Raw genomic sequence first — 20784 nt, forward strand, 5'->3', positions numbered from 1 at the left:
GCTTGCCTTATTTTGATTATATAAATAATCAAATATCAAATAATATAGATATTATTCACAGCTAAATCACTTGGTTTACTAGGATTACATTTCCTTTTTTTTTTTTAAACAGTTAATCCATCATTTTATTGTTATTTCTAGGGACAACTCTTGATGCCGTCTCTCTTCCTGAACTGATTGTTCCCTTATCCTGCTACAGGCCTTCATTATCTTTCTAGTGGTGTTTTGGGAAGGAGTAGAATGTGAAGTCCAGTGGGCCTTAGGAAGCATCACTGCGAACAAAGCTGGTGGAGGTGATGGAATTCCAGTTGAGCTATTTCAAATCCTGAAAGATGATGCTGTGAAAGTGCTGCACTCAATATGCCAGCAAATTTGGAAAACTCAGCAGTGGCCATAGGACTAGAAAAGGGCAGTTTTCATTCCAATCCCAAAGAAAGGCAATGCCAAAGAATGCTCAAACTACCGCACAATTGTACTTATCTCACACGCAAGTAATGCTCAAAATTCTCCAAGCCAGGCTTCAGCAATACATGAACCGTGAACTTCCAGATGTTCAAGCTGGTTTTAGAAAAGGCAGAGGAACCAGAGATCAAATTGCCAACATCCGCTGGATCATGAAAAAAGCAAGAGAGTTCCAGAAAAACATCTATTTCTGCTTTATTGACTATGCCAAAGCCTTGGCTGTGTGGATCACAATACACTGTGGAAAATTCTGAAAGAGATGGAAATACCAGACCACCTGACCTGCCTCTTGAGAAACCTGTATGCAGGTCAGGAAGCAACAGTTCGAACTGGACATGGAACAACAGACTGGTTGCAAATAGGAAAAGGAGTACGTCAAGGGTGTATATTGTCACCCTGCTTATTTAACTTATATGCAGAGTACATCATGAGAAACGCTGGACTGGAAGAAACACAAGCTGGAATCAAGATTGCCAGGAGAAATCTCAATAACCTCAGATTGCAGATGACACCACCCTTATGGCAGAAAGTGAAGAGGAACTAAAAAGCCTCTTGATGAAAGTGAAAGTGGAGAGTGAAAAAGTTGGCCTAAAGCTCAACATTCAGAAAACGAAGATCATGGCATCTGGTCCCATCACTTCATGGGAAACAGATGGGGAAACAGTGGAAACAGTGTCAGACTTTATTTTTTGGGGGTTCCAAAATCACTGCAGGTGGTGACTGCAGCCATGAAATTAAAAGACGCTTACTCCTTGGAAGGAAAGTTATGACCAACCTAGATAGCATATTCAAAAGCAGAGACATTACTTTGCCAACAAAGGTCCATCTAGTCAAGGCTATGGTTTTTCCAGTAGTCATGTATGGATGTGAGAGTTGGACTGTGAAGAAGGCTGAGCGCCGAAGAATTGAGGCTTTTGAACTGTGGTGTTGGAGAAGACTCTTGAGAGTCCCTTGGACTGCAAGGAGATCCAACCAGTCCATTCTGAAGGAGATCAGCCTTGGGATTTCTTTGGAGGGAATGATGCTGAAGCTGAAACTCCAGTACTTTGGCCACCTCATGCGAAGGGCTGACTCATTGGAAAAGACTCTGATGCTGGGAGGGGTTGCAGGCAGGAGGAGAAGGGAACGACAGAGGATGAGATGGCTGGATGGCATCACTGACTCAATGGACATGAGTCTGAGTGAACTCCGGGAGTTGGTGATGGACAGGGAGGCCTGGCATGCTACAATTCATGGGGTCGCAAAGAGTCGGACACGACTGAGCGACTCAACTGAATTGAACTGAGGGGATAGGGAGATGTGTTATTCTGCCATGTTTAATCAGAATACTTTATTCTAACATTTCTATTTGAGGATTGTTCAAAACTGTACAAAGATCGTTTCTATCAATCTGAAAGATTTCAAAGACGTCGGTGCCTCTTTTGCTGGCTGTGCACCAGCAAGCTGATCAAATGGTCTCTTATCACAGCCTGATTAGATTAACTCGACAGCCTCCCTTCTCTGGGTGGTTCCAAGGTAGAGCCCTGTCTCAGTTCTGTTTTGCAATTCTACACTGTTTAAAACTGAAGTCCAACAAGGCATCTTCTCTTGGACCCACATCCTTTGCTTTAGGACATTACTGCAGCTTCTGTTTTTGATGGCATTGATGTACACATTCCATTCTGTCTTCATGTGTTTGAGATCATTGTGACCTTTGTGTATTTGTTTTTCTTCCTTTATCCTTTGACTTTGTCCTGCTGTCTTTCACTGCATTTAATTGTATTTGTCTTCTGCTTCAAAAGAGGATCTCGCCTTTTATATATTCCTTCCTGGCCTAGATTTCCTCAATTATTTTTTCCTGAGGCCCTTACCTACTGCCCTTTTAGGGGTAAGAATGGCACCTCACTCCAGTACTCTTGCCTGGAGAATCCCATAGATGGAGGAGCCTGGTGGGCTGCAGTCGCTAAGAGTTGGACACGACTGAGTGACTTCACTATCACTTCACTTTCATGCATTGGAGAAGGAAATGGCAACCCACTCCAGTGTTCTTGCCTGGACAACCCCGGGGACGGGAGAGCCTAGTGGGCTGCCGTCTGTGGGGTCGCATAGAGTCGGACACGACTGAAGCGACTTAGCAGCAGCAGTAGCGGCAGCATGTCAGTTTATGAATATGGTTATGTGTTGGCATTTTCTAGCTTGCCCTGGTAAGAAGTACTGGTGATCCAAAGTTTTTTCCCAAAATCAGATTCCTTTTGTGGTTGCTGCCTATTTTGCTGGAGGGTATTTGCTCACCAGTGTTCCAGTGTATGTACATACTCTGAGCTTGCCAGTTGTTCCCCAGCCCTTCCATCACGGCCCTTCTGAGTTCAGTCCTGCCTTCGAGATTGTGCAAATGTGTGTATAACCAAGTTAGAACAAAACAAAAGAAAGCCTTGGAAATTTTATCCTTTTTCTCTAAAGACTCTGATAACTCCTCTCAAGGATAGTCTGTGATCCTGTTTTTCTTAATGACCTCATATGATTGTATGAAGATTTTGAGAGGCACAAATTTTTGCATAAAAATTGTGTGGCTTAGAGATACACAGATAAGCAGACTTCTGAGATTAACGGTTGGTACCTCTTCATTTTTGTCTTTGGTTTTTCCAGCCACTCCCCCTATCATTGGTGGAAATTAAGAGACAGACAAGATCATAATTATTTATCTTAACCCAAAATTTGGGTGCTTGCAGTATAGGACCCAGTTAATTACTGCAGGATATACAAAATGAGTTAAGATCTCTGACCTCAAGTTTATTTATACTTTAATAGGAAAGATAAGATAGGTATACAAATAATCATAAAATACAGAGGGAAAAAAAGCCCTGTAAGAAAGTTCTAAACAAAATACTGAGGAAATGCAAAGGGACATGAACCTGAAACTGGCTGTTGAAATCAAGAACAGCATTTTGGAATGCTATAGAACATTCCCAGATATGTAAATATTAGGTAGACAGATAACCATGATGGTGTGATCACTTACCTATAGCCAGACATCCTGGAATGTGAAGTCAAGTGGGCCTTAGGAAGCATCACTACGAACAAAGCTAGTGGAGGTGATGGAATTCCAGTTGAGCTCTTTCAAATCCTAAAAGATGATGCTGTGAAAGTGCTGCACTCAATATGCCAGCAAATCTGGAAAACTCAGCAGTGGCCACAGGACTGGAAAAGGGCAGTTTTCATTCCAATCCCAAAGAAAGGCAATGCCAAAGAATGCTCAAACTACCGCACAATTGCACACATCTCACTCGCTAGCAAAGTAATGCTCAAAATTCTCCAAGTCAGGTTTCAACAGTATGTGAACCATGAACTTCCAGATGTCCAAGCTGGATTTAGAAAAGGCAGAGGAACCAGAGATCAAATTGCCAACATCTGCTGAATCATGGAAAAAGCAAAAGAGTTCCAGAAAAACATCTACTTTTGCTTTATTGACTATGCCAAAGCCTTTGACTGTGTGGATCACAACAAACTGGAAAATTCTGAAAGAGATGGGAATACTAGACCACCTGACCTGCCTCTTGAGAAACCTATATGCAGGTCAGGAAGCAACAGTTCGAACTGGACATGGAACAACAGACTGGTTCCAAATAGGGAAAGGAGTACATCAAGGCTGAATATTGTCACTCTGTTTATTTAACTTATATGCAGAGTACATCATGCGAAATGCCAGACTGGATGAAGCACAAGCTGGAATCAAGATTGCCGGGAGAAATATCAATAACCTCAGTTATATAGATGACACCACCCTTATGGCAGAAGATGAAGAGGAACTTAAAAAGCCTCTTGATGAAAGTGAAAGAGGAGAGTGAAAAAGTTGGCTTAAAGCTCAGTATTCAGGAAACAAAGATCATGGCATCCAGTCTCATCACTTAATGGCAAATAGATGGGGAAACAGTGGCTGGCTTTATTTTTTTGGGCTCCAAAATCACTGCAGATGGTGATTGCAGCCTTGAAATTAAAAGATGCTTGCTCCTTGGAAGAAAAGCTATGGCCAACCTAGATAGCATATTAAAAAGCAGAGACATTACTTTGCCAACAAAGGTCCATCTAGTCAAAGCTATGGTTTTTCTAGTAGTCATGTATGAATGTGAGAGTTGGACAGTGCCGAGGAAGTGATGGTTTTGAACTATGGTGTTGGAGAAGACTCTTGAGAGTCCCTTGGACCACAAGGAGATCCAACCAGTCCATCCTAAAGGAAATCAGTCTTGAATATTCATTGGAAGGACTGATGTTGAAGCTAAAACTCCAATACTTTGTCTACCTGATACAAAGAACTGACTCATTGGAAAAAACCCTGATGCTGGGAAAGATTGAGGGTGGGAGGAGCAGGGGATGACAGAGGATGAGATGGTTGGATGGCATCACTGACGCGACAGGCATGAGTTTGAGTAGGCTCTGGGAGTTGGTGATGGACACGGAACCCTGGTGTGCTGCAGTCCATGGGGTTGCAAAGAGTTGGAAATGATTGAGCTAGTGAACTGAACTGAAATAGAGTTCTGTGTTTTTTTGTGTGATGAGAGTGGGAGGGAGGGATCTATTGTATTTCCACTATCGCATTTTAATACAGAAGTTTCCTCCCAAGTGAGGATCACAGCATAACGAAAAGAACAGTTCCAGTCCCAGTTCTGCCCTTTTATTTGCTAGATTTGGACAGCAGTACAGTCACTATGAACTAGAGCATGGTTACAATCTTATTTGTCCCCATATGTCTCATTAGAAGGAAGTCCGCTGTTTTTCTCTTTGGGTTTCTCTTTCCTTTTGGATTATCCAGGAACCCCCTGGGACACTGCTAGTGCAGGAGGAGAGGTGGTCAGTGCAGCTTCCACATCGGAAAGGGAAGAGCCCCATTGTCTGCTGCTGCCCCTCAGTGCCTCATGGGGTGCTGTTGAAAACCAGTCCTTACTTTGTGATCAGTAATGCTAACCCAGTGCTAAACCTGGGTCCCGCCTCAGCCACTCTAAGGAAGGGACCCCGCTCTGCTAGGCTCAGCCAAGACACCCCACTTGAATTCTCAGGGCAAAGCTCTTGGTATTGTGTTCTTTTAGCCCACACACAGCCATTTTCCTGATGCCAAGTGGCCTGGGAAGCTTCTCAGACCCAGAACCTCCAGTTCTTCTCCCTCCCAGAATCCACCCCTAGGATTCACCATGGCAGGTGGCCCCTTTCCATACTTGAAATGCAGACTCTTTCCTCCCTACCCGCAGGCAGTAAGGCTGGTTAATCTCTCAACTTTCTGAGGAAGGCTCTCCTCAGTGAGCGTTCATGGAAGAATCTCTGAGTGATTCAGGGTACCTTCACCCAGGGTGGAGGGTGGAGACGGGAGTGGAGGCTCTGCTTATACAATGATTCAAGGTGATTATGGACACACTCTCACTGTAGGAAAATAAATTTAATCTGTGATGGGTGTCCTGCTTCCTTAATGATATCTATCAGATAATGTTATTGTGAATATAAAATGAGATGGTGTTTTGAAAGTTTAAAGAGCCACAGAACTGTATTATCATTGTTATTTTGTCATTTCCTGTCCAAATCCCTTCAAAGGCTGCTCTTTTGGTTTAGGACAAGTGACCTGACCCCGCTTTTCTTCTCCAGCCTCATTTTGTCTCACTCCACCTCTTTCACTGTACTTCAGCCCCTTCGATCTTCCTCAGACTTGTCAAGATTTTTCTCCGTCACTGGACTTCTAATACTGTGCTTTTGTATAAAGTGGCCCCTCCCCCAGGAACACCCCCACCCCTCCCCCCCCACCCCCTCCACTCCTAAGCCTAACTGAAACCTACATCAGAGTCTCCTTTTAACAGACTGCCCCTAAAACTCTAGTATAAATTAAATCCCTCATTGTGTAGGATCAGAGAACCTTGTTTTTTCCCCTCTCAGCACATATCATGATGTAAAAGATACACATGAATGAATGATCACTTATTTATTATGAGCGCTAAATTGAAGAAAAAGGTGTCTACTTCTCTGGACACCTGCACTGAGACCAGTGAGCATGTCTACTTGGATCACTCTAAGTTGAAGCACTGTATTCCTTGGTTCTCAGAGCACATCCTCCTTCCCTCTATGACTCTTGCAGATGAAAATTTCTGTTAAATCATTGGCAGAGTTGAAAGATAAAAAGCTGAAGTTGGCTTTCTTCCATGTACCTGAATTGGAAATTTTGCATAGTTTATACTAAAGATCAGCTTCTTTTCCAGGTTATCATTGTTGTTATGTTCCAACAATAGAATCATGGGAGACTCTGGTGTCTCTTTCTGTCAGAGAACAGTAAATTATGTACATGTTGATCATTGAGAAAGGAGGCTTTGTGTTGTAGAAGAGATGAAAATTTGTCTAAACTTATTGTTAAACATTCTATCATCCCTATTTAAACATAAGGGTGACCCCTAGTGGATACTGAGTATAACAGACTGAAAGATCCAGGAACCCCTAAACTGAAGTGGTCACTGTATGTTGTAATCAGCAGTAATCCTTTTCTTTGAAGCTCAAGGATGTTTTGCTCTAGAATTTAGAAGTTTTGAAGAAGGCTTGATTTATGAGGTTCGCAGCTCTCCTCCAGCACTTAACCTATATTTAGTTAAACAAAATGGTCAAGTTCTCCACAGCAGCTATCACTACCTCATCCTAACTACTTAAGGGATTTTATGTGCCCTCCAGTCCATATAATTATAGATGAATAGTTTTACATACACAGTTGTAATAATATACATAATATTTTGTGTTCTTTTATCACTTGAAATCCTTTTATATGTCTGCATAGTTTTTCACTTTTCATGGCATTTAATACATATCATGTTGATATTTGTAGTTAATTCCATCTTTGCTTTTTTTCAGCTTCTTACTGTGGTAGTGAAATAGTGCACATCTTATTCAAACTATAGAAAGCTCTGCTTTGGGGCCCCAGGTGATTCCTGAGATGGGGTTGGAGTGTGAAACCATGGCCAGGGCATGGTCATCTTTAAGCAGCATCTTGCCTGCCCAGCTGATGCTGGGCGTGCTATTAGATAATGCCTGGCTGGGCCCCTGTGCCCCCAGATCCCTCCTCCTCTTTCAGGAGACTGGTGGTCCATGTTTCCTGCTTTCCTTCCGTGGTGCATTGTTGCCCTGGCAAGTGAGCTAAGGACGCAAGTAAGCCATCCAAAAATTGTTTAATCCAACCAGGACAGAGTTTCCTCCCTCTCACCTTCAGATATGCACTGAATTACCGGTTGCTTTGGGGCAAAGGAAAAGGAGACAGTTGGTTTTAGAAGGTTGGAAAAATTCTGCTCACAGTGTTGTAATTTATCTAGGAAGCTGAAAACTGGATATTATTTTAACTTATTTTGGTAAGAATCTGCTCTCTGTGGTATGACCTTCAAATTAAGAAAATCCAGTGTCATTTTTATTTTTTTCTTTACACTTAACTGTTATCTTGATGTTCTATAATGAACATATGTTATTTTTATATACTGAAAAAGAGAACTTTTCTAAATTATAGAAACCCAGTAAAGCCTATGGGAAAATAAAACATCCAGTCTCATTGCCCTGAGATAATTACCACTGACATTTTATTTTATTTGCTTTCCATTTTTTCAATGCACAAATGAATTCTATCTGGAAATCTTTATGTTTAAAAAAAAAAACTTCATGGAAATAGTTTTTAGAAGATAAAATTTATAATAACTTGGAGAGTGATTATTCACATTCAAAAAGATAAGCTGCAGAGTTTCATTATTAAGCTCCCACATTACACTTAAAGTGATTGAGTTCCTAGGAATTAATTTTTATTCTTTTGGTTTTTTATATCACCTCTCTCGAACTTGAAGCAAGTGTGTTACACATTTGAGTCAAAGTCAGGAAGATCCCCTGGAGAAGGAAAATGGCAACCCATTCCAGTACTCTTGCCTAGAAAATTCCATGGATGGAGGAGCCTGGTGGGCTACAGTCTATGGGGTCGCAAAGAGTCGGACACGACTGAGCGACCTCTCTTTTCACTTGTTCTGTCAGAAATCTCTATCTTAGTGGCATCGTGTGTTCCGCACCCGAGGAATGCTCACTGAACCAACTTGTCAGCCACTTATTGAAACTGCAAGTCAACGTTTTGGTTTCACTTCTGACAAGCTACCTCGAAATGTCTGTCATGATTTTAGACCCAAAAGAGACCTCGTCCATTTGGAAGACTAAATTCCTAAGGAGACTGAGCTAAACTTTGCCGAGCATCATACTAATGTTGCTTGGTGAATTGGTGAATAGTGTGTCGTGAGGCTTTTTTTTGGGGGGGGGGGTACCAGTTTCCGCAGATCTCTTGGCTAAGTGTCACCTGACTCAATTCTCATCAAATGTCTGTATTTGTATTACATTTCCTTGTGGTTTGATGTATGATAATCTCTAGATAATCCTCAGTGGAAATGTTCATTCTCTCTAGTTCTTCCTCAAATAGCAACTCTCACTTCCCTTCTCACCTCCAGATCATTTCTTGGTAAAAAATTTTTATTTAATCCACATTATCTTCTTTTTCCTAATTAATTACATTGAAAAATACAAAGTAAAAGCATAATGAGAGAGGAATCGGAAAAGGTATATCAATTGTGTGTTAGCATCCTTTGTGAAACGAGAATCCATATTCCTGCTTTTCATCCTTTGGATTATTAGTTATCTAATTTGAAGGTGCCATGTTTCTTAGCAGGGTAGTTTGGTTTATCCTAACAAATGCGCTCGGAGAAGGCAGTGGCACCCCACTCCAGTACTCTTGCCTGGAAAATCCCATGGACGGAGGAGCCTGGTAGGCTGCCATCTATGGGGTCGCACAGAGTCGGACACGACTGAAGCAACTTAGCAGCAGCAACAGCAGCAGCAAATCTGCTTATTTAATTAAAAAGAAATTAGTGATAGGTAATTCAGTTATATATTCACTGTACCTCCAAAAAGTAATGCAAAGGTCGTGTTTTAAATTCAGTTCAGTTCAGTCGCTCAGTCATGTTCGACTCTTTGCTACCCCATGAATCGCAGCACGCCAGGCCTCCCTGTCCATCACCATCTCCCGGAGTTCACTCAGACTTATGTCCATCGAGTCAGGGATGCCATCCAGCCATCTCATCCTCTGTCGTCCCCTTCTCCTCCTGCCCCCAATCCCTCCCAGCATCAGAGTCTTTTCCAATGAGTCAACTCTTCGCATGAGGTGCACCATTTTCTCTGTACATGTTTACAGGCAAAGTAGCTCATGTGTGCTAATCTGATTTCCTTCCTATATATATCATCTGACCATACAAATAAAAATAGCCCCTTTCTATTTTTATTCTCTAAAGTTAATTGAAATATGTTTTAAATAATTTCTGTAGTGAATGGTTGAAAACTTTATTTTTGGAGGGAGGGGCTTTTTGCAGAATCTTTTACATGAAGGCAGGTGATTTAAAAAAAAAAAACAAAGGACAAAACATGTTCTCTTAACTCCTGACTGTAAATCCTATACTAAATTACGGGGAAACAGTGGAAACAGTGGCTGTCTTTATTTTTGGGAGCTCCAAAATCACTGCAGATGGTAATTGCAGCCATGAAATTAAAAGACGCTTACTTCTCGGAGGGAAAGTTATGACCAACCTAGACAGCATATTAAAAAGCAGAGACATTACTTTGTCAACAAAGGTCTGTAGTCAAGGCTGTGGTTTTTCCAGTAGTCATGTATGGATGTGACAGTTGGACTATAAAGAAAGCTGAGTGCCGAAAAATTGATGCTTTTGAACTGTGGTGTTGGAGAAGACTCTTGAGGGTCCCTTGGACTGCAAGGCGATCCAACCAGTCCATTCTAAAGGAAATCAGTCCTGGATGTTCTTTGGAAGGACTGATGTTGAAGCTGAAACTTCAGTACTTTGGCCACCTGATGCGAAGAGCTGACTCATTTGAAAAGACCCTGACACTGGGAAAGATTGAGGGCAGGAGAAGGAGGGGACAACAGAGGATGAGATGGTTGGATGTCATCACCAACTCAATGGACATGAGTTTGGGTAAACTCTGGGAGTTGGTGATGGACAGGGAGGCCTGGCGTGCTGCCGTTCATAGGGTTGCAAAGAGCTGGACATGACTGAGCAACTGAACTGACCTGAACTGATACTAAGTTATTAATTCTGATTGCTTTCCTCTTAGGAGAACCAGTGGAGTTAGACTTGGGTTTGAATTCTGGCTCTTCCATCCTCTGACTTTGTGACTTTGGATAAAATAATCCATATCACTGTTTCTTTTCTGTAAAAAGTTGATAGTGATAGTTCTTCCTTTGTAGGGTTGATGTGAGGAATAAATAAGATCAAATGTGTGAACTTCTAAATGCACAGTGCCTAGCAGAAAGCAAACACTTAAATGTAGCATTTATTATTATAGACTGGAGCTAGGAAACCTTTTCTGTAAAGGGCCAGATAGTAAATATTGTAGACTTTGAGGACCATAGTCTCTGTCACAGTAATTTATCTCTGCCTTCGCATAGGCAATATGTTAACAGATGTGTGTAGTTATGTTCTGGTAAAACTGTTTATATGAAAACAGACATGGGCTATGGTTTGTTGATCCCTATTCTAGAGAAATAAACCTAACAAATGACATAAGGTATGAATATATCAAAAATCAGTACAAGTCTTCTGTGAAGTGGATTATCAAGAAGATTTAGATTGATTACAAAATTAAAACCTAAAAATATTAAAACTTGATTTACAACCCCAGACATTACATTTAAGTCTCAGTTTTTAAATTTGTTCTGCTCAGATAATATGCAATTTTTATAATAAAAATCTCTGGTACTAGGAAAATGAATGTTTAAAGGTCCATAAAAGCACTTTAATATAGAGAGCACCCTGAAATATACAGTTTCTTGTCTTCTTAAAAGCAGTATATGAAAAATAATGGAAGCCTTTTTTATTATATATTATGACTTTGTGGATCAGGAATTTGGGCAGGGCTCAGTTGAGTGATTCTTATGGGCCACATGGTGCCACCTGGAGTCACTAAGTGATTTTCACCAGGTCTGAAAGGTCCAAGATGGCTTCAATCACATGGGATGCAGAGCTCAGCTGAAACTGTGGACTAAAGTTCTTATACACGGCTTGTCCAGCACTCAGACCAGTTTTGAAAATCAATATGACTTTGTCATTACATGTCTCAGTTCCAATAGCACTGTGATTCCCCTCAGCCTTTACTGAGGTTCGTAGAGCTGATGCTTGCATTCCCCAGAACACTGTGCTTTCAGTCTGCTTTTTTATATTTTGGCTTCATAAGCCAATTCTTAGCTGTTGTCTGGATAGGTGACACCTTCCTAAGTTTAGTTCAGTTGCTCAGTCGTATCTGACTCTTTGCGACCCCATGAATTTCAGCACGCCAGGCCTCCCTCTCCATCACCAACTCCCAGAGTTCACCCAAACTCCTGTCCATCGAGTCAGTGATGCCATCCAGCCATCTCATCCTCTGCTGTCCCCTTCTGCTCCTGCCCCCAATCGATCCCAGCATCAGAGTCTTTTCCAGGGAGTCAACTCTTTGCATGAGGTGGCCATAGTATTGGAGTTTCAGCTTTAGCATCAGTCCTTCCAAAGAACACTCAGGACTGATCTCCTTTAGAATGGATTGGTTGGATCTCCTTGCAGTCCAAAGGACTCTCAAGAGTCTTCTCCAACACCACAGTTCAAAAGCATCAATTCTTCCGCGCTCAGCTTTCTTCACAGTCCAACTTTCACATCCATACATGACCACTGGAAAAACCACAGCCTTGACTAGATGGACCTTTGTTGGCAAAGTAATGTCTTTGCTTTTCATTTTTTTTTTTTGATTTTTTTTTTTTTTAAATTTTATTTTATTTTTAAACTTAACATAACTGTATTAGATTTGCCAAATATCAAAATGAATCCGCCAGAGGTATACATGTGTTCCCCATCCTGAACCCTCCTCCCTCCTCCCTCCCCATTCCATCCCTCCGGGTCGTCCCAGTGCACCAGCCCCAAGCATCCAGTATCGTGCATCGAACCTGGACTGGCAACTCATTTCATACATGATATTTTACATGTTTCAATGCCATTCTCCCAAATCTTCCCACCCTCTCCCTCTCCCACAGAGTCCAAAAGACTGTTCTATACATCAGTGTCTCTTTTGCTGTCTCGTACACAGGGTTATTGCTACCATCTTTCTAAATTCCATATATATGCGTTATGCTTTTCAATATGCTATCTAGGTTGGTCATAACTTTTCTTCCAAGGAGTAAGCGTCTTTTAATTTCATGGCTGCAATCACCATCTGCAGTGATTTTGGAGCCCAAAAAAATAAAGTCTGACATTGTTTCCACTGTTTCCCCATCTATTTGCCATGAAGTGATGGGACCGGTTGCCATGATCTTAGTTTTCTGAATGTTGAGCTTTAAGCCAGCTTTTTCACTCTCCTCTTTCACTTTCATCAAGAGGCTCATTAGTTTTTCTTCACTTTCTGCCATAAGGGTGGTGTCATCTGCATATCTGAGGTGATTGATATTTCTCCCTGCAATCTTGATTCCAGCTTGTGCTTCCTCCAGTCCAGCGTTTCTCATGATGTACTCTGCATATAAGTTAAATAAGCAGGGTGACAGTATACAGCCTTGACGTACTCCTTTTCCTATTTGCAACCAGTCTGTTGTTCCATGTCCAGTTCGAACTGTTGCTTCCTGACCTGCATACAGGTTTCTCAAGAGGCAGGTCAGGTGGTCTGGTATTCCCATCTCTTTCAGAATTTTCCACAGTTTATTGTGATCCACACAGTCAAAGGCTTTGGCATAGTCAATAAAGCAGAAATAGATGTTTTTCTGGAACTCTCTTGCTTTTTCCATGATCCAGCGGATGTTGGCAATTTGATCTCTGGTTCCTCTGCCTTTTCTCAAACCAGCTTGAACATCAGGAAGTTCACAGTTCATGTATTGCTGAAGCCTGGCTTGGAGAATTTTGAGCATTACTAGCATGTGAGATGAGTGCAATTGTGCAGTAGTTTGAACATTCTTTGGTGTTGCCTTTGGGATTGGAATGAAAAGTGCCCTTTTCCAGTCCTGTGGCCACTGCTGAGTTTTCCAGATTTGCTGTCATATTGAGTGCAGCACTTTCACAACATCATCTCCCAGGATTTGAAATAGCTCAACTGGAATTCCATCACCTCCGCTAGCTTTGTTCATAGTGATGCTTTCTAAGGCCCACTGGACTTCACATTCCAGGATGTCTGGCTCTAGGTGAGTGATCACACTATCGTGATTATCTGTGTCGTGAAGATCTTTTTTGTACAGTTCTTCTGTGTATTCTTGCCACCTCTTCTTAATATCTTCTGCTTCTGTTAGGTCCATACCATTTCTGTCCTTTATCGAGCCCATCTTTGCATGAAATGTCCCCTTGGTATCTCTGATTTTCTTGAAGAGATCTCTAGTCTTTCCCATTCTGTTGTTTTCCTTTATTTCTTTGCATTGCTCGCTGAGGAAGGCTTCTTATCTCTCCTTGCTATTCTTTGGAACTCTGCATTCAGATGCTTGTATCTTTTCTTTTCTCCTTTGTTTTTTGCTTCTCTTCTTTTCACAGCTATTTGTAAGGCCTCCCCGGACAGCCATTTTGCGTTTTTGCATTTCTTTTCCATGGGGATGGTCTTGATCCCTGTCTCCTGTACAATGTCACGAACCTCATTCCATAGTTCATCAGGCACTCTATCTATCAGATCTAGGCCCTTAAATCTATTTCTCACTTCCACTGTATAAGCATAAGGAATTTGATTTAGGTCATACCTGAATGGTTTAGTGGTTTTCCCTACTTTCTTCAATTTAAGTCTGAATTTGGCAATAAGGAGTTCATGATCTGAGCCACAGTCAGCTCCCGGTCTTGTTTTTGCTGACTGTATAGAGCTTCTCCATCTTTGGCTGCAAAGAATAGAATCAGTCTGATTTCGGTGTTGAGCATCTGGTGATGTCCACGTGTAGGGTCTTGTGTTGTTGGAAGAGGGTGTTTGCTATGACTGGTACCTTTCTGGGCACAGCTAAATGCTACTGAAGAAACTTAAAATACAGCTCAAAATAAGAAAATTCTATAATATATGACAACATGGATGAACCTGGAGGACATGAGACTTAGTGAATCACAGAAGAACAAAGAATAAAAATAGTCAAACTCGTAGAAGCAGAGAGTAGAATGGTGGTTGCCAGAGGCCGGGGGGGTGGGGGAAACGGGGAATTGCTACTCAGGGGGTAAAAGTATTAACTATTCAAGATGAATAACTTCTGAAGTTGCTGTGTAACATCATACCTATAGTTTACAGTACCATATTATACACTTAATTTGTTAAAAGATTGCATGTCATGTTAAATATTCTTACTATAATTTTAAAAAATTATGACTTGGGAGCTAATACCATTTGAAAAAAAAAAAGGTAGTAAAACATCAGAACAAAGTATTTTTCTCCTGCTTATTTTTCCTACTTATTTTCTCTTCTCCATATCCCCCCTCATATTTTTTTATTTTGTATTTGGGTATAGTTGATTAACAATATTGTGGTAGTTTCAGGTGACAGCGAAGGGACTTAGCCATACATATACAAATATCCATTCTCCTCCAAACCTTCTTCCCATCCAGGCTGGCACATACATTAAGCAGAGTTCCATGTGCTGTACAGCAGGTCCTTGTTGGTTACCCATTTTGAATGTAGCAGTGTGTACCTGACCATCCCAAGCTCCCATCCTTTCCCCCAATAGCCGTAAGTTTGTTTTCTAAGTCTGTGAGTCTGTTTTGTAAATAAGTTTATTTGTTATCATTTCTTTATTGACTCCACATATAAGGGATGTCATATGGTATTTCTCCTTCTCTGTCTGACTTCAGTATGACACTCTCTAGGTCTATCCGTGTTGCAAATGGCAATGGCATTATTTTATTCCTTTTATTGGCTGAGTAATATGCCATCATATATATGTACCACATCTTCTTTAGCTGTTCCTCTTCTGATGGATATTAGGTTGCTTCCATGTCTTGGCTATTGTAAACAGTGCTGCTATGAACATTGGGGTGCATGTATCCTTTTGAATCATGTTTTTCTCCAGATATATGCCCAGGAATAGGATTGCAGTCTTCCCCATATTCTTGATGAGCAACAGTAAATGTTGGGAGGACAGAATGTGGGGACAGGCCAGGCACTGGAAAGGGTTAAGTTCAGTGATGCCTCCGGTTGGAAGAGGGGCTAGTAAGACTTGACTTGAAGCTATGTTTGCACAGTAAGCACTCTAGTTTTGTTTTAATGACATGTTTATTGGAAGTAACTTATGGTGGGGAGACTAACGCTTCCCAAGCTATGTTTTCTGCAACTGTACAGGATTAGGGGGTCATGTACACCCCACTGTATCCCCCATCTTTCCAGTTTGTGGAGTCTCTCCTTTTCACCTACTTATATCTCCCATCACCTGTTGACAATTACATTGTCAAGATAATGTTCTGTTTTGTTTTAGTCTGGATGCCTTTGTATTTTTTTTTTTTTTAACGTATGTATGTTAAAGCTCTCTAACCCTTTATTGTAGATGGGTAGTATTACCTACCTCACAGTGTTGTGGAAATGCTGTAAAGTGCTCAGAAAATGTTAGTTATTATTGTTATCTGATAACCATCTTCCAAAACTTCCTTTTTTAGAAACTGATTCATCAGTACAGAAAGAACACAGAAACCAAACACCTGCTCCATCTGCAGCTACAACTTCCGCTCCTTCTAAGTATCATCGAAGTCGATCTGGGGGAGCCAGGGATGAACGATACCGATCAGGTGAGAGGGAACTGAAAATTACTGCTGGAACAGTTTTTACCTACTGTAGTGTGAACTGTACAGCCTGAGAGCTCCTGATATTTATTTTTTTCTCTTAAAGTGCCAACAGGTCTATATGAATTCATTCATCAGCCATTTGTTGAGTACTTATTACATGCCAGATGTAGTAGGTACTCTTATTTGCTGGGGTTATAGCCCCAAATAAAACATTTCTGCCCTCAAGGCCATCAGGGGAGCCAGGCAAGTACAAAGGCAGTGTGAATAAATAAATAAGAAAGCAGAGGGCTGAGGTCTCATGAGATGGTACTAGGAAAGCTCACTAGACTCTCTTGGAAGAGGCAGGTCTTTCTGTGTTTTTCAGGGCTATTGATTAGTCTCTTGACTTATGGAGCTGGAACAGAAACTTAACAGTGAAATTTCATGTTGGTAAACCCATAAAAAAGCAAAGAGGAATTGATGAGCCCCTTGATGAAAATGAAAGCAAGTGAAAAAGCTGGCTTAAAATTCAACATTCAAAAAACGAAGATCATGGCAACTGGTCCCATCACTTCATGGTAAATAGATGGGGAAACAGTGAGAGACTTTATTTTTGGGGGCTCCAAAATCACTGCAGATGGTGACTGCAGCCATGAAATTAAAAGACGCTTGCTCCTTGGAAGAAAAGCTATGACAAACCTAGACAGCATATTAAAAAGCAGAGACATTACTTTGCTGACAAAGGTCCGTCTAGTCAAAGCTATGATTTTCCAGTAGTCATGTATGGATGCGAGAGTTGGACTGTAAAGAAAGCTGAGCGCCGAAGGAGTGATGGTTTTGAACTGTGGTGTTGAAGAAGATTCTTGAGAGTCCCTTGGACTGCACAGAAACCAAACCAGTCAGACCTAAAGGAAATCAGTCCTGAATATTCTTTGGAAGGACTGATGTTGAAGCTAAAACTCCAATACTTTGGCCCCCTGATGCAAAGAACTGACTCCTTAGAAAAGACCCTGATACTGGGAAAAATTGAAGGCGGGAGGAGAAGGGGTCTACAGAGGATGAGATAGTTGGATGACATCACTGATGGACATGAGTTTGAGCAAGTTCTGGGACTTGGTGATGGACAGGGAAGCCTGGTGTGTGGCAACCCATGGGGTTGCAAAGAGTTGGACATGACTGAGTGACTGAACTGAACTGACCTGACCTGAAACCCATAAACTTTATTTCTTCTCACCCAGAAAATACCCATGGTAAAAGAAAAGGTGATGTGCTGTGGCTGGCTGTGGGGGCACACTCCAGCTACACCACGTCCAGCACTGATAAGCAGAAGGAATCATAGACCTCAGGGCATGTGGCATAGTAAGCCCGTCCCACATCCATCTACTGTCCTCTGTGATAGGATAGTCTCTGTAGCACAGTTAGTGTTTTAAGAACAAGCAAAATTAAGCCAGAAGACTAACTGGAATGTTATTTTACTTTCTCCAGATGTTTTTTTCCTGCTGTTACCAACCAAGGCTACCTTATCCTTTTTTTTTTTATTTTTTTATCCTTTTCTTGAATTGAAAAACAGGGTGTGTATCACACCCTCATGAAAACAGCTTTAGAGGAAACAAGGAAAAGGACAATTATTTTATGAGCTGATATTATTAGATATGTATTTTCACACACTGGAAGGAAGGAAGGAGTGAAAAGTGTTCGGTCAGAAAATAGAAATTACAGGCCACACAGAATTTTCCTTTGTATCTAACCTGGGGCTGATTGACAAGAGGCTTTCTCTGAGACTAAGACATCTGAACCATGTCATGGCAGACAAAGTTAGGGAAATAACATCAGATAGTAAACCTGAAAATAGTTAATTATGACTGAAACTTAGAAAGTAAGGACCCAGGAAGAGGTGGGAGATGAGGCTGGAAAGATAATCAGTGGGCAAATCTTGAGGAATCTTGAATACTACTGAAGAATTTTAGCAGAGCAGGAACACAGATTTGTAATTTGTTCTAGTAGCTTAGGCCAGCTGCACAGGGCCTAACACATGTTAAGAGTTAAATACATATTTTGGAGAAAGGAGGGTATAAAAGTAGTACTAGTTAGGGCACGGATCAGAGGGAGGTAAGGCTGGATTTGGAAAAGCTAATCAGGAGCTCCTGTTTGTCGCCAGGCCCCCAGCTGGGTTCCCCAGCACCCGGTGTTGCCTTTAGAGGCTGGGGCTCAGGTGCTGCAGTAGTGGGTTCTCACCAGCCTGGAAGGCTTTTAGCCGCTACAGCACCCACCCCAGGCTTGCTGGGAAGTTTTTTGCTTGTTCTTACAGCATTTAACAAAAAAGTTAGTAAGGAACCCCAAAGAGGATTCTCTACACTCTATGTCCAAGCTGATCACACGGAGAAAAAAGTCTTTTGTGAGCTCGTTCAGTAGTGTCAAATTCTGACGTTCACCTTTGTTGTTTAGGCACTAAGTCACGTGCAACTCTTTTGAGACCCCTGGCCTGTGCCTGCCGGGCTTCTGTCCAGGGGATTTCTCAGGCAAGAATACTGGAGTGGGTTGCCATTTCTTTCTCCTAGGGATCTCCCGACCCAGAGATCAAACCTGTGTCTCCTGTATTGCAGGTGGATTCTTTACCACTGAGCCACTAAAACCCAAGTATCTTTTCTATTAGTTCTTTCAGACTTAACCCAGTATCAGAAAGTGTAGTCTGAATCATACACTGGTTAGCAGACTGTGGAGACTCTTGGTTAGGTGCAGGGGTATTGAGGAGGGTTCAGTAGTTGGGTTTTGGATATTTGTGTCACTGGGACTTTAGCCGGGGGGAATAGTACTGAGAAGGCCAGAGAGGAGGTAAAGTGGGGAACAAAGGTGATTTGAAAACCCTGAAGATAATGAAAGTTCTGCAATGCTGTTTTGAGGAGGAACGTGAAAGAGGAGACCTGCAAGCATGAATTTTGGCTGAAAATGACATTTTTAAAAGTAGAAGGAAATGCCTAACTAAATAGTAGAGAAAAACTCAGCACACAGTGCAAATTCTGGCTTCCATGAGTAAGATGAACTGAACTGAACTGAACAGTAGCCGCAGAAATAGAGCAAAGAAGTTATAGAAATTTATCAGAGTTGAACTTCACCTCTTTGCTACTCCATTCATAGGAAGGCTTATATTTACATGTCACATGCAAAATTAACTTAAGAATGGAGGGTATGTTTAGGAAAAATTATAAGCATTCAGATTAAAGTACACAGAAAGGGCTTGACATTGATTTCAGTGAGTGTAACGTGAAAATCCTCTCTTATTTGGTAGAGGCTTATTAACACCTACAACATTTCAACTAGTCATGATCGAACTTAGTATTTCATGCTTCAGACATGGTGTAAAAGAGCTTACATTTATTCAGAGTTTAGATTTTCTGACCTGATTGTATTCTTTGTGCTTAGACAAAAGGGTCTGACGTTTCAAATACACTTACTTAGTACCTCCTTTTCCTGCCCATCAAAGCAGGATGCAATTTTCTACACACACGATTTGTGGTCCCAAGTGTAGAAAATATACAATTAATCTCTGAGATGGAATGTGATTGGGTGGTAAGTCATTGTGACAGTTTCTTCAATGTTAATCTTTTCAGCAGTTAGCCACCTCAAACAAAACAACAAAAACAAAAAAAAGGACTTTTTTAAAGAGTAGCTGTATCACCTTATTGAGCTCAAACATTAGTGCTGGAAAATGAAACCCAACTGTCCCATGATCCTGGCTGCTGCTGCTGCTAAGTCACTTCAGTCGTGTCCGACTCTGTGCGACCCCATAGACGGCAGCCCACCAGGCTACCCCGTCCCTGGGATTCTCAAGGCAAGAACACTGGAGTGGGTTGCCATTTCCTTCTCCAATGCATGAAAGTGAAAAGTGAAAGGGAAGTCCGCTCAGTCGTGTCCAACTCTTTGTGACCCCATGGATTGCAGCCTACCAGGCTCCTCCATCCATGGGATTTTCCAGGCAAGAGTACTGGAGTGGGGTGCCATTGCCTTCTCCATGATCCTGGCAGAGATGTCCAAAGTCAGCCACTGGGGACTGAACTTCGGAAGTGATTTCTCTATCAGATGATCAAGATGAATTGTATGTTGGCTGAAGGAGTCAAATCCAGTTACAAGAGCTGCCTGTTCTTATCGATAAAAGACTTTGCTGATACACTAACTGAACATCTCTTTTTTGACACAGGTGTAGGGGCCAGGGCTTATCATGTTAGAAAATAAATGAGTGGTTTGATTTGTTCTGTGTTCTGATGCTGCAGATCATTATGGCAGAGAAGAACATGCTCTGTATTTATTAATTATCCAAATGTCCTGGGCCTTTTAAAGCTTGACTAATGTGAATAAGTCCCTAGTTTTCGCAGTTTGCTCTCACATGTTTTATGTCTCATGCAGCAATACTTTTGGAAGTGTAGTATTTTTAATTAATAAGTGTGACCATTTTTTGTGCTGTTCTGTTGAGAAAGTGCTTTTTCTCAATATGCGCAATTAGTCATTCATTTTCCAAGACAGTAAGAACCATGGTTTCATCTAATATGAGAAGGGCACTTTTCACATTTTAGCATACCTGAAATCAGGA

General features: G+C 41.4%; 1 protein-coding gene across 3 annotated transcripts in view; it reads left to right on the forward strand.

The window, feature by feature from the left end:
- The window catches only part of DIP2B (disco interacting protein 2 homolog B), a 231401-nt gene that overhangs the window by 117689 nt on the left and 92928 nt on the right, over positions 1 to 20784 (forward strand). For all 3 annotated transcript variants that reach the window (XM_045165461.1, XM_045165462.1, XM_045165463.1), the window contains exon 3: positions 16095 to 16223. In XM_045165461.1, coding sequence (XP_045021396.1) covers positions 16095 to 16223 — 129 coding nt within the window. The remainder of the gene's footprint in view (positions 1 to 16094; positions 16224 to 20784) is intronic.

This window comes from Bubalus bubalis, chromosome 4, assembly GCF_019923935.1.
Source record: "Bubalus bubalis isolate 160015118507 breed Murrah chromosome 4, NDDB_SH_1, whole genome shotgun sequence".
Classification (NCBI taxonomy): domain Eukaryota; kingdom Metazoa; phylum Chordata; class Mammalia; order Artiodactyla; family Bovidae; genus Bubalus; species Bubalus bubalis.